Source organism: Ochlerotatus camptorhynchus, unplaced genomic scaffold, assembly GCF_037179485.1.
Source record: "Ochlerotatus camptorhynchus isolate MF236.1 unplaced genomic scaffold, CSIRO-AGI_Acam_v1.1 ptg000055l, whole genome shotgun sequence".
Taxonomy (NCBI): Eukaryota; Metazoa; Arthropoda; class Insecta; order Diptera; family Culicidae; genus Ochlerotatus; species Ochlerotatus camptorhynchus.
This window is the reverse complement of record NW_027040545.1, coordinates 653,373-665,035: the sequence shown is the minus strand read 5'-3', so window position 1 is coordinate 665,035 and position 11,663 is coordinate 653,373. Positions and strand designations below refer to the sequence as shown.

Genomic DNA, 11,663 nt, shown 5'->3' with positions numbered 1-11,663 from the left:
TTTTGTTTTGTTTCGTTGTTGGGGTTTTTTTCTGCAATACAAACCCATTTAGTTCCTCGATTTTCTAAGAAACGTGGGCGGAACAATCGACTGCTGTTGACATTGGTGTAGTTCCAGGTCTATCGCGCTATCGGTGCTGCTGTTGCTGCCGGCCCTGTCGTCGCAGCTGCGAAAGGATCACAAGGGAAACATCCGGACGCTTCTGTTCTGCAGGTTTTTTCGGGCATGTTATGGAAACTCCCAGGGAAGGGCCAGTTTCTGACTTGGTCCAAAACTCGTCATGCCTGTCGTCATGTGACACATCAAATCACATTAGATTTCAAAAGCAATATCAATAGTAGTCAAATATAATGCACAGAATCATGTTGACCCCTATCGGATATGTTCCGGGCACCTCCAAGGAAATGGTCACTTTCTGATTTAATCCAAAACCCATCATGCTCCACATAGCAAATCACATTAGATTTCAAAACCAAGATCAATGGAAGTCAAATAATATGCCCAGGACCACCTTTCTTACTTCCAGGCATCTTTCAGCAACCCCTAGGGAAGTGACTAGTTTCTGATATGGTCCAAACCCTGTGATTTGACACATACAATCTCACAGAAATTGAAAAACAAGATCAGTTTAAGTCAAATATGGTGTCCAGATCCACATTGGCCACATTCTGGTATGTTCCGGGCACCCCCCAGGGAATTGTCCACTTTCTGACTAGGGCCAAAACCCAACACGCAACAACATACCAGACAAATTTCAATAAATACAGGTTTTATTATTATTTCACGAGAAGCAGGAGGACGAGCAGTTCAAGGCTTTTTGTTAAAGCCGCACATCAATCCCGGAGACAGCCATCGGAGGTCAATTTCACGGTAATTGCCGGATGAAAACCGTGTACGAATGCGCACGAGATTAAAAAATGACTGACCACGAAATCCGGGTGTGAGTTGGTTATGACTCGGGTTTTGACGTTTGAAATAGAACGGCCAAAAATAGACCAACCGGTGCGTACGCACACAGTTTGATCTATTTTGGCTTGATCTTTTTAATTTTAGCTGGTTCAAATGTGACATAAATTTGGATCTAGATCAGACCACCGCTAACCATTATTTGTAAGGTCCAGTTCCAAAAAACCATAATACATAAGGTTGAAACTTTATCATTAAACGTTCATGTAAAGTTCCATAACCATTTCAGTTAAAGTTTAGCAGGGATTATAAACAATTTTTAACCATTTTAGGTAAGGTCAATATATGGTTCACGTTTATGCGGGTTTCTGTTTCGATTTGAATGGTCTGAGGTTTCATTCGAACAGCGGACGGTGGTTTGGTACAGTGTGGTTCCAAAATTATCCCGCCTTTCCTGATGCCCGCCAGAACCAGCGGCAAAGGCACCAAACTGTCAAAAATCTCTCAGGCGCTTCTTCACCTCGCAGGTCACCGCAAAATTATCGCTTCATCTCGTTCTTTCTCACACCGAAGCCTTGTGGCTGGCCGTTTCATTTCTTTTGTGTTCTCCCCGTTCGGAAGTGTGCTTGCTTGGCTCACACGCATTTTCTACTGTTTCCCGGTTGGTCGTGTCGTTGGCGAGTGATTCGAGTTTTCCTGGTGTGAAAAACCTTCGAAAGGATTCGTGCAGTGAAGGAATTTTCGCGTGTGCCACCAGAACCAGCTGTCTCCTGGTGCTTCCGTCCGCTGACCAGCGTGTGTAAGGAAGGGTGTTTCCTGTGATAGAAGAGAATATTTTTTCCTCAATCAGGGAAGGTAAGTCGCAAAATGGAGAAGAATCCACATGTGCTTTTTTCCGACTCTTTTTTTCGCCGTCGTGTGCGATCCGTTTCGGTAGGTAGATACAGATACTCCAATTTGCGTGATTGACGTCGTAATTGGTCCGTTGCTTTGCGTGAAGAGGGATAGCTCCTTTCGGAGCTAGAACATGCAATTTGTGTCTGGGGGAATAACACAAGAAAGCCTGTTGCCAAGTGGGAATTTCATGTCTTCATGTTCACTGTTTGGAGGAAAGGCGAGCGAGTTAGAACATAACCTTGATTTTTGCTCGTTGTTTTTTTATGTGCTCGATTCCAGGATAAAAAGTGCGTCATTTCCTAGATTTGCTTGCATTTCAAAATTTTCAATCGATGTTTTAGCAGTAATTAACGAATTAATCGATATTTTCCGTTTCCCACTTTGTTTTAGATTGACAGTTCTGTTCCTAGCCAAATTAGAACAACATGACTGGAACCGAAAGCAACGCCGTGAAGGCCGTCGAGTCTGCCTCCGATAGCGAAGACCAGATGCCAGAGTTCCTAGACGATCCGGCTTACATGTGTTCGGCCTCGCGCCGCATGATGATGAAGGAAGTGATTAAGGCGCTGCCCGGCAATGTACAACATAAGATCAACGCCCTGAAGCATCTGCAGAAGAAGTATCTCAATTTGGAGGCGAAATTCTTCGAGGAAGTGTACGCCCTGGAGTGCAAATATCAGGAACTGTATCAGCCGCTGGTTGACCGTCGGAAGGGCGTCATCGCTGGGGAAACCGAGTTGGAAGCCGGTGAAGCCGAATGGGAAGATGAGAGCGACGACGAGAAGGAGATCGATGCCGAAGTGACGGAGCGGTTCAAGCGTATGGCGCTGAATTACAAGAACCAGCACTCGAAGGTCATCAAGGAATCGCAGGGCATTCCGGCGTTCTGGTTGACCGTGTTCAAAAACACTCAGACCATGGCGGACATGATCCAACCGCACGACGAAGCGCTGCTGGAGCATTTGACCAACGTCAACATTGTGTACAAAACCGATCCGATGAGCTACGTGCTGGAGTTCCACTTTTCGCCGAACGCCTTCTTCAAGGATGCGGTTCTGACCAAGACATACTTCATGCGGTGCCAAGTGGATGAGGAGGAGCCTTTCAGCTTTGAAGGTGAGTTTTTCTTTATTAGTCGATTTTAAGAGTAACAGATCTAAGGATTAGTGTAGAACGTCAACCAGAATTCTGCGTTTTCACTTTTTAAAAAGTGTGATAGAAATGCACGTTTACATCAATCGTTTTGTTGTCTTCGGTGTACTTATTCCTTATGCAGCAAGAAATAAAAGCTCCGAAGACAACAACACGATTTGAAGTAAACAATGTTCGTCTAATACCTGGAGAAACCTGGAAAATCGAGGAATTTTATTTTACCTGAAAAAACGAGGAATTCAGCAAATTTTTAAGAATGTAATACTCTGAACTTTGCTAGAAAACCTTCTCAGGTATTTTAAAATATTGTTTATAATACAATCCAACTCTTCCTCGTTAGTTTGTTAGTTTACTCGTTAGTTACATTTATTCTTATATATTCTAATTGTGTGTTTTTAAAGGTTTTAGCACATGATAATTTCTTCAGGATTTAAACTTAGACTACTTTTTGAAATCTTGGGCGCAATGAAATAAACTTGGAGAAATTCTCAAGAATCTGGAACGAACATAAATATTCAAGGCTACGGACCTGGAATAAATTCCAAGAACCATGACAACATTCTTCATGCGAGTATTGAGAGATCTTGAATAATTTCAAGGGAATCCAGGGGAGAATATCAAACGACGAATTTTTAGGAGTGAAGTGCAACGTAAGGGGAATTCCATGGTAGTTCTGAGTGGAATTCCAATGGAATCCTGAGTAGGATTCAAAGTAAATTTACAAGAGAATTCTGTGGAGCATTCCAAGGCAATTTCAAAGAGAATTCAAATAGAGTTCAGACTAGAAACGGGGTACTTGCAACACTTGTGTGGATTTTCGGTTTTGTTGATTAGTAAATCAATAAGCCTAAATATCAACGTCTGTCGTGTGAGCGGTTGTTGTTTACACTCTGTTTATTGTGCCTGACAATTCGACAAGTGAAAAACGTTGATCTTTAAAGCACGTTAATGTAATTAGAACCAGGCATTCCAAAAATGCATGCCAACATCCATAGATCCTGGGATGCCACCACTTCAAGGATGATGATCGGATTCTTTTCTTTTCCTTTATATTGGCCTGCCATCTTCAGTGGGTACAGTCCAGGGAACCCAGCATTCCTGGAAAGCCCCGCTCTTCTCCGATACGTAACAACCTCTGAAGATCCTCGCGGGTTGGAAAACGCAGATACGTTTCACTAAAAAATCTGGCAGAATTCCCGCAGACATTTTTCCGAACATATTCGTCAGTAGCATCCGATGAAGATCCATATACCAACTGTCGGATTGCTGCCGTGCGTTTTTGTAGGTTTGTCAATCCACACTTTCCTGTTGCATCTGGCTTCTGGATGAAATATTCGTTCCGCTCCAATGCTTTCGCAATACACAAGAACAATCACCTACGCATACGAAAGCGTCTTCGGAACTATTCGCTCGTGTAAACAGTTACTTCTGCAAAATAGTCGTTGTATGACCGTTGAGCTCCTTCCTCCTTACTTACTTACTTAACGATCATGCGCACCTCCAGGGGTGCAAAGGGCCTTTGTGAAAGATTTCCATCCTGGGCGATTACTAGCTTTGGCCTGTACCCAAGTCAAATTTCGGTCAACGTTCTTAATTTCACTGTTTAGGCTCCGCCGGCACGAGCCTCTGGGTCTGCCTCTGCTGCGATGTCCTGCTGGATTCCAGTCCAGTGCTTGCTTGCAGATTTCGTTTCTGTTCCGTCGTAGTATGTGGCCGACCCACCTCCACTTCCGTTCACGAATTTCTGTCTCTATCGGGGCTTCTGATGGCACAAACGATGAAGCTCGGAATTTGAGATCCAATTGTGGGGCCACCAGGCACGAATTATGTACCGCAGGCATCGGTTGATAAACACCTGCAGCTTCTGAGTGTTCTCCGTTGATACACACCATGTTTCACTGGCGTATAACAGCGCAGACTTCACGTTCGAGTTAAAAATTCGGATTTTGGTGCGTGGACTGATCTGATTCGCTCTCCATACATTTCGCAAACTGGCAAAAGCAACCCTCGCCTTCTTAATCCGTGCACCTATGTCGCTCTTGGTGCCGCCATCCGACGCTATCTGGCTGCCAAGATATTGGAAGCTTTCGACTTTCTCCACTGCCTGCCCAGCTACCGTGAAATTGGAACGGTTTTCCGTGTTAACATCCAACGATTTGGTCTTGTTGACGTTGATGGTTAGACCTGCTTCAGAGGAGCGTTCCACAAGGTCGTCGAGCTTACTCTGCATGTCAGACCGCCGTTGTGCTAATAACGCAACATCATCAGCCAAATCGAAGTCGTTGAGATGCTCCATAGTAATAGGCTGCCACAGCAACCCACGGTTCGGTACACGGTCAACGGCTCCAACCATAATCTCGTCGATTACGATGAGGAACAGTAGCGGTGATAATATACATCCTTGCCTCACACCCACGATTACCCGAATCGGGTCAGACAAAGCTCCGTTGTGCAACACTCTGCATGAGAAAGCCTCGTACTGCGTTTCGAAGAGGTTGACGATCTTATCAGGGACTCCCTTGCGTCTCAGAGCGCCCCACAAGTTTTCGTGGTTAAGTCGGTCGAAAACTTTTTCGTAGTCAATGTACAGGGACTTTTGGAACTCATTGACCTGCTTCAAGGTGATGCGGAGCGTGGCAATATGGTCCACACATGATCTTCCAGCACGGAATCCTGCCTGCTGTCGTCGGAGAGTCGCGTCGATCTTCTCCTGTATCCGATTGAGGATAACTTTACACAGAACTTTGAGAACAATACACAGTAACATGATGCCTCGCCAATTGTCGCATACAGTTGGATCCCCCTTCTTGGGGACTTTTACCAAGACGCCCCCAGTCGGCCGGAAAAGTCGTAGTGTCCCAGATATTGACGAACAGTTGATGCAACATTTGTGAGGATAGCATGGGGTCAGATGAGCATCTCTGCTGATATGCGTTCTACCCCGGGGCTTTGTTGAACTTCATACTGGCTGCTTCTATCTCCTGCAATGATGGAGCTTCAGTGTTGACGCGAGTAACGCGCCTCACCCTTGGCGGATCATGCCGAGATGTTGATGGTTGGTTGACCGTTGAAACTTCGAGAAGTTGTTCAAAGTGCTCAAACCAACGTTTCAATTGGTTAGTGGGCTCGGTGAGCAACTGTCCAGTCGCGTTTTTCACAGGCATCCTTGGGTTCATCCTTGCCCCGCTCAGGCGTCGTGAAACATCATAGAGGAGGCGGATATCACCAGTTGCTGCGGCTTTCTCCCCTTCATCAGCCACGCTCGCTTGTCCCGTATACAGGAACGCTTAACTTCCCTCTCTAGAGCCGAATACCGCTGACGGGCTTCGTTCTTGGCTCCTCGGGTCCTTGCTCGCTCTATCGCGGCTTTTGCTTCTCTCCGCTCCTCGATCTTCCTCCAGGTTTCATCAGTGATCCACTCCTTCCTCTGAGTGCGCAGTTCACCGAGGTTGTTCTCGCTTGTTTCAATAAAGGCATTCTTGACGCTCGTCCATTGTTCTTCTACGGAATATTAGCTGCGTGAGCCTCGAGTTCTTCGACGAACGATCTCTTCACAGCTGGGTCTTCCAATCGGCGTGTGTTGAATCGCCGCCCGAGTAACTCCTCCCGCCGTTGAACCAGCGCAATGCGTAGGCGGATCTCACCGACCAGTTTATTCCGAACATCAAGAAGGCTCCGTCTCCATTTTCGGCTGATGCAGATGTGGTCGATTTGGTTCTCTGTATATCCATCACGGGAGACCCATGTGACTTTATGCACTGGGCGATGGGGGAAGAGCGAACCCCCGATCACCATGTCGTTGTAATTGTAATTGTAATTGTTCAGTGCATAGGCTGTGCCTTCCGCTAAGAAGGCTTATCTAGGGACCAACCCCCTAGTCTATACACCTACTGTCCTTCCCGTTGCACTCGTCAGCTCGTGCGATACTCTAGACACACATGGGTGGTCGTATCCGGGTCCTCCCCTGGGTAGGCTCGTGTCCGTCCAGGTTCTGGTACATTAACTTATCTATATGCATGGTAATTATACTTTTAAAACTCACCTTTTGATTATAATGTCGAAAATGCTGAAACTAAATAAAAGTTAGCGATCCATATAAGGTGTGTGCTGCGACGGAGTAGTATTCGAAGGAAATGAGGTTCTGATGTGAAGTATAGGTAATTCTAAAATAGGTAAATCAATTAATCATTAGCTGCTAACAGTTACTAATAAATGGGTACGATAAATCACTCATCAATGAGTATTGCCACTCCCACTGAAAAATGGGCAAAACCTTAATCATAAATGGATATTCGATTCCTACCGTGTATTTAAAGTAAAGTTAGGATCTTATCAAGCAAGCACACACCTTATACGATTCTTATCCTACTTACGGTTTCCTGCACATACGACTTTTCCTAGATACAAGCTTCGTCCAGTATACATTGGCTGTCTCCAACCGGCATGATCCTTTATGTCTGGTTCCTCTTGCCGGTGCAAGTTTAATTATTCTTTTCTTGTTCGAATTTTCTTTTTCTCCTATTGATCTTCTGGTCGTGTTCCCATTTGTCCTCAGGCAGTTAATATTAGTACATGATAGGAAGAAAGAAATAAATAGAACAAGTTAAGTGTGAGCCGCATGCATTGGTTACTTATTTGGGTCATGGTGTTGTCTTCCCTATTTATTTGCCTCTATTCGCTCTCATATCGCAACGTTTAACTCACCCCCTTCCCTCACACTATTATAGTCGGAAAAGAGTATAAGTAATCTATCGCGAACTGCGATGCAGAAGATATTAATAGCAAACTAATATGGAACTGGTCTAAGACATATAACCCAGCGAGTATTGACACATCACACTGTTGTGAATGAGCACGGACGCGAGATTTACTAGAGTATTAAATGCAAAACGCAAATTCAAAATAAAACTTGACAAGACATCGTCAATCCCCTTATTCTTGGGCAGAGTCTGACGATGTGAATCTGATTTTGATCAGTGAACGGGCCCCATATGGTACATTTTCTCACTATGAACCTGTCATTTCCAGCCTATCTGAACTATTTAATAAATGGAAACCATAACATGGGTTACGCTTCCCCTAAGCGGGCCCTCCGCATCCTATCTCTGTCTTATCTCAAATGCCAATGGTTTGAATGTATCAATATATACATTGGAAATGACGTTCAATCAAATAAACCCATACCCCACTCACTTGGCCAGGCTTCAGAATCGTCCAGTGGGCAGTGCGCTCTACACTCCAAGTTACCTTTCTTTCAAATTCACCCCAAATTTGAGATTTTACCCCTTTGAGTGTTGATTAATCACAATGAAACATTGTGACAGAGCACGGACTTGAGGATACTAGAGTATTAAATAATCTAGGTCCTATTTAGGATTATATCCGAAAAATCCAAATCTGGCCAACGCCCACCAACCCCCGATCACCATGTCGTTGCCACAAAACTCTGCAAACAGCTCTCCGTTCTCGCTCATATCTCCGAGACCATGGCGTCCCACAATGCGCTCATAGTCCGAGTTGTCGAAGCCGATCTTCGCATTGAAGTCGCCTGTGTAGATCTTGATATCGCCTCTTGGAGTCTTATCCACGACAGCATTCAGTTGACTGTAAAAGTTCTCTTTGTCCTGCAATTCGGCAGCATCGGTTGGCGCATAACATTGGATTATGGTAAGGTTTCGGACCCGTGTTCTGAATCTGGCAACGAATATTCTCTCATTGATAGGATCCAACCTGATGAGCGCAGCCTGTGGCTTGGGCGCTAAGCAGATAGCCAACTGCACGATGTCGCGGAGCGTTTTCACCTCGCATACCAGAATATAAAAGAACCTGTCCCGAAGGCAGCTTGTGTTCTCCAAAGTTCGGCCAACGGATTTCACTATGTCCCAGGATTTCTAGCATTATTTTAATTATGGCAAATGCAATGAAGTCGAGAAATTTTCCAACCCGAAAAAATCCTAGACCAGGTCGGAAATCGAACCCAGCAATTTTTTTTGGTTAAATCTCAAATCCCCATCGTCTGATACCAAAAAATTCTAAAACTATCATAACTTCGTCATTTCTGATCAGATTTCGATAAAATTTAACAGAAATCTTGGAAATTATCTTAATGTGAACCTTCCCTGCTGTGTTAATCGAGTTCAGAATAATCTCAAACTACGGAAGCATCTACAAACATCTTATTCCCTCAGCCTTTAGACTGAAAGTCTCGTAAATAAAGATAACCAATCAAGCATATTCTTCCCATAACTAACCACTATCTCTCCTTTCCCGGTAGGTCCCGAGATCTACAAGTGCACCGGTTGCTCGATCCAGTGGAACCCGAGCAAGAACGTGACGGTCAAGACGGTCAAGAAGCAGCAGAAGCACAAACAGCGCGGCGTCATCCGTACCCTGACCAAGACGCTGCCGAACGATTCGTTCTTCAACTTCTTCAACCCGCCGCAGGTGCAGGACGATGACAAGAACGTCGACGATGAGACCCAGATGCTGCTGGCGTCCGACTTTGAGATTGGACATTTCCTGCGGGCCCGCATCATCCCGAAAGCCATCCTTTACTACACCGGCGAGGTGATGGATGAGGATGACGATGGTGATGAGGAAGAGGAGGAGGAAGAAGAAGAGGATGAGGAAGGAATGGAAGAGGAGGAAGGTGAGGAGGAGGAGGAAGAAGAGGAAGAACGGCCACCGCCGAAGAGCCGGAAAAGTCGCGCAGTCGGCGGCAAAAAACAAAAGGAAGCCCAGAATCCGGCCGAATGCCAACAACAGTAGGAAACAATTCGATATTCTGTGTAATCATATTATTTTCTTATCCGCTTATTTGGAATAATATGTTTTTATTGTCCGCAAACTTACACTCACACATATACACAGAAACGCGCATACACATATTATAAATGCATAATGAACTATATATAAAATAAACAGGATTGTTGCGGATTGCTCGAACCGCGGAATTGGAGTTGACTCTTGCATAAGCAATTAAATGTTTTTGCTCGAATAAACACACGAAACGCCGGCCGGATTTATCACCTATGTCTGTTACGATTCCTTCCTACCTAAACACCTCTTAAACCATCCGGAATTGTAAAATCTAATGCAGCTTATAATAGAAAATTAAAGAAGAAGAAACAACACCATCAAGCCACCACTACAACACCGGTATTTAACTGAAACGATGCATGTTCAAGTTGTCAGTTTAATGAAACTGTGTTTTTCTATCGCCCGTTTGAATGTATCCCGCTGCTAAAGACACACATACACCGCATCGACATTTCAATTCTCAAAACTCCCAAGTGAATATGTTAACGATGAGCAGTTTCCTTTACTATGTCTTAAGATAATTATTATTTTTTCTAATAAAAACAATTAGTACTCGTATGTTGGTTTCGTTTTTTCTTTCGTTCCCTTATTTACTGATATCATGTCTTGTTTTTTTTATTCGGCAAAAAGTGATCGGAGGAATAAATTTTAACAAGATAAAAAAAACAGTAAATGCAGTACTGGAGAGAACACGCTTCATTGTTGAAAACAAACATATTTAGAAAAGGAACTACATTTATTGGAAACAAGTTGTCAATAAAACCAATTTCGCACCAAGAACGAAAACAAAAACAATGATTTCATTTACTGCTCAGAAGCGATTGAATCTACACAAATCCCCCGAAGAGTGCGGTAGGTGGTTTCGTCCACCGTCCTACCCCCCGCACTGCCGCTCATGGCAAGCCCGTCCCATGCATAGCACAAATCAGCAAGCCGAGAAAAACGCGTTTCAAGATTGCTTCGCTCCTATTGCTTCTTATGTAATGGGACAACGCGTTCTGCTGTTTTTCCAAACTATTCCGTTGTTGAGTTTATGGCAACCCTGCCTTGCTAATCCAACCATCCTGTGAAAAGCTTGGTTTGATCTAGAGAGAAAGTTCATTCGTATGTACTCCGTCGTCGCGTAGCAATGAAATAAAATCACAATTGGTGACCGCCGACTTGTGTTTCCGCGAGTCGTTGAGAAGTGCTGAGAAAAAAAAATCAACCGCCGGTGCCATCTTCGTTTGCTTGAGAAGAAAATGGTGAATCCTCCAGCTCCAGCCACAGCTGCCGTAGCAGTAAAGCTGCCTGAGTTCATGAAAACAGATCCACAGATGTGGTTCGCTCAGGCAGAAGCAGTGATGGAAAAGTTCACCAAAACTCACTATGACTCGCGAACTTTTCCTTTGGTGAACTTCGTGAAATATCGCGATCTTTTCCAACGCTGGGCAGAAGCGTAATTTGCACTCGGTGTTATACAGAACGACCAAACTAAATTCTACCACATCTTGGCGAAGGTAGATCAGTCTGTGCTCAAGCACATTGCCGACTTGGTTTCAAATACTCCTGCCGAAAATAAATACCAAGCCATCAAGGAACGTTTGCTTGAGCTCTCTGCACAGGAAAAGCTGGAAAGACTGCTGAGACTTGCAACAATGCAAGAACTTGCAACAGGGCTGAACGTGAACGAGGAGCTGTTACAGATGCTTTTTCTCCAGGAAATGCCACCTAGTGTAAGAAGATTGAATTTGGGAGAACTGGCATCACTTGCCTCCATAGAGTAGAAACACATTGTATCAGTCGTTAGTAGCCAGTTGAGCAGATCGGACTACCGAATAAAGTGCTTGTTAACGGGATGCCTATTTTGTGTATTTACTTCTGAAAATCCGTTGCCTGTTACACCTAGC

At 44.4% G+C, this 11,663-nt stretch overlaps 1 protein-coding gene across 1 annotated transcript; it reads left to right on the top strand.

Annotated features, from left to right (window-relative positions):
* The first annotated feature begins 1,553 nt into the window (after positions 1-1,553).
* On the top strand, positions 1,554-10,332 carry LOC135717412 (nucleosome assembly protein 1-like 4). Its single transcript, XM_065239490.1, has 3 exons — positions 1,554-1,761; positions 2,194-2,919; positions 9,230-10,332. Exons 2-3 carry the CDS (start codon positions 2,229-2,231, stop codon positions 9,721-9,723), a joined length of 1,185 nt encoding a protein of 394 aa, XP_065095562.1. The 5' UTR covers positions 1,554-1,761; positions 2,194-2,228; the 3' UTR covers positions 9,724-10,332.
* Positions 10,333-11,663: the final 1,331 nt, after the last annotated feature.

Coding starts and splice junctions, on each gene's coding strand:
- LOC135717412 (XM_065239490.1), top strand. CDS start 2,229: ATGACTGGAACCGAAAGCAACGCCGTGAAGGCCGTCGAGTCTGCCTCC. Junction 2,920..9,229: donor GGAGCCTTTCAGCTTTGAAG/GTGAGTTTTTCT, acceptor CTTTCCCGGTAG/GTCCCGAGATCTACAAGTGC.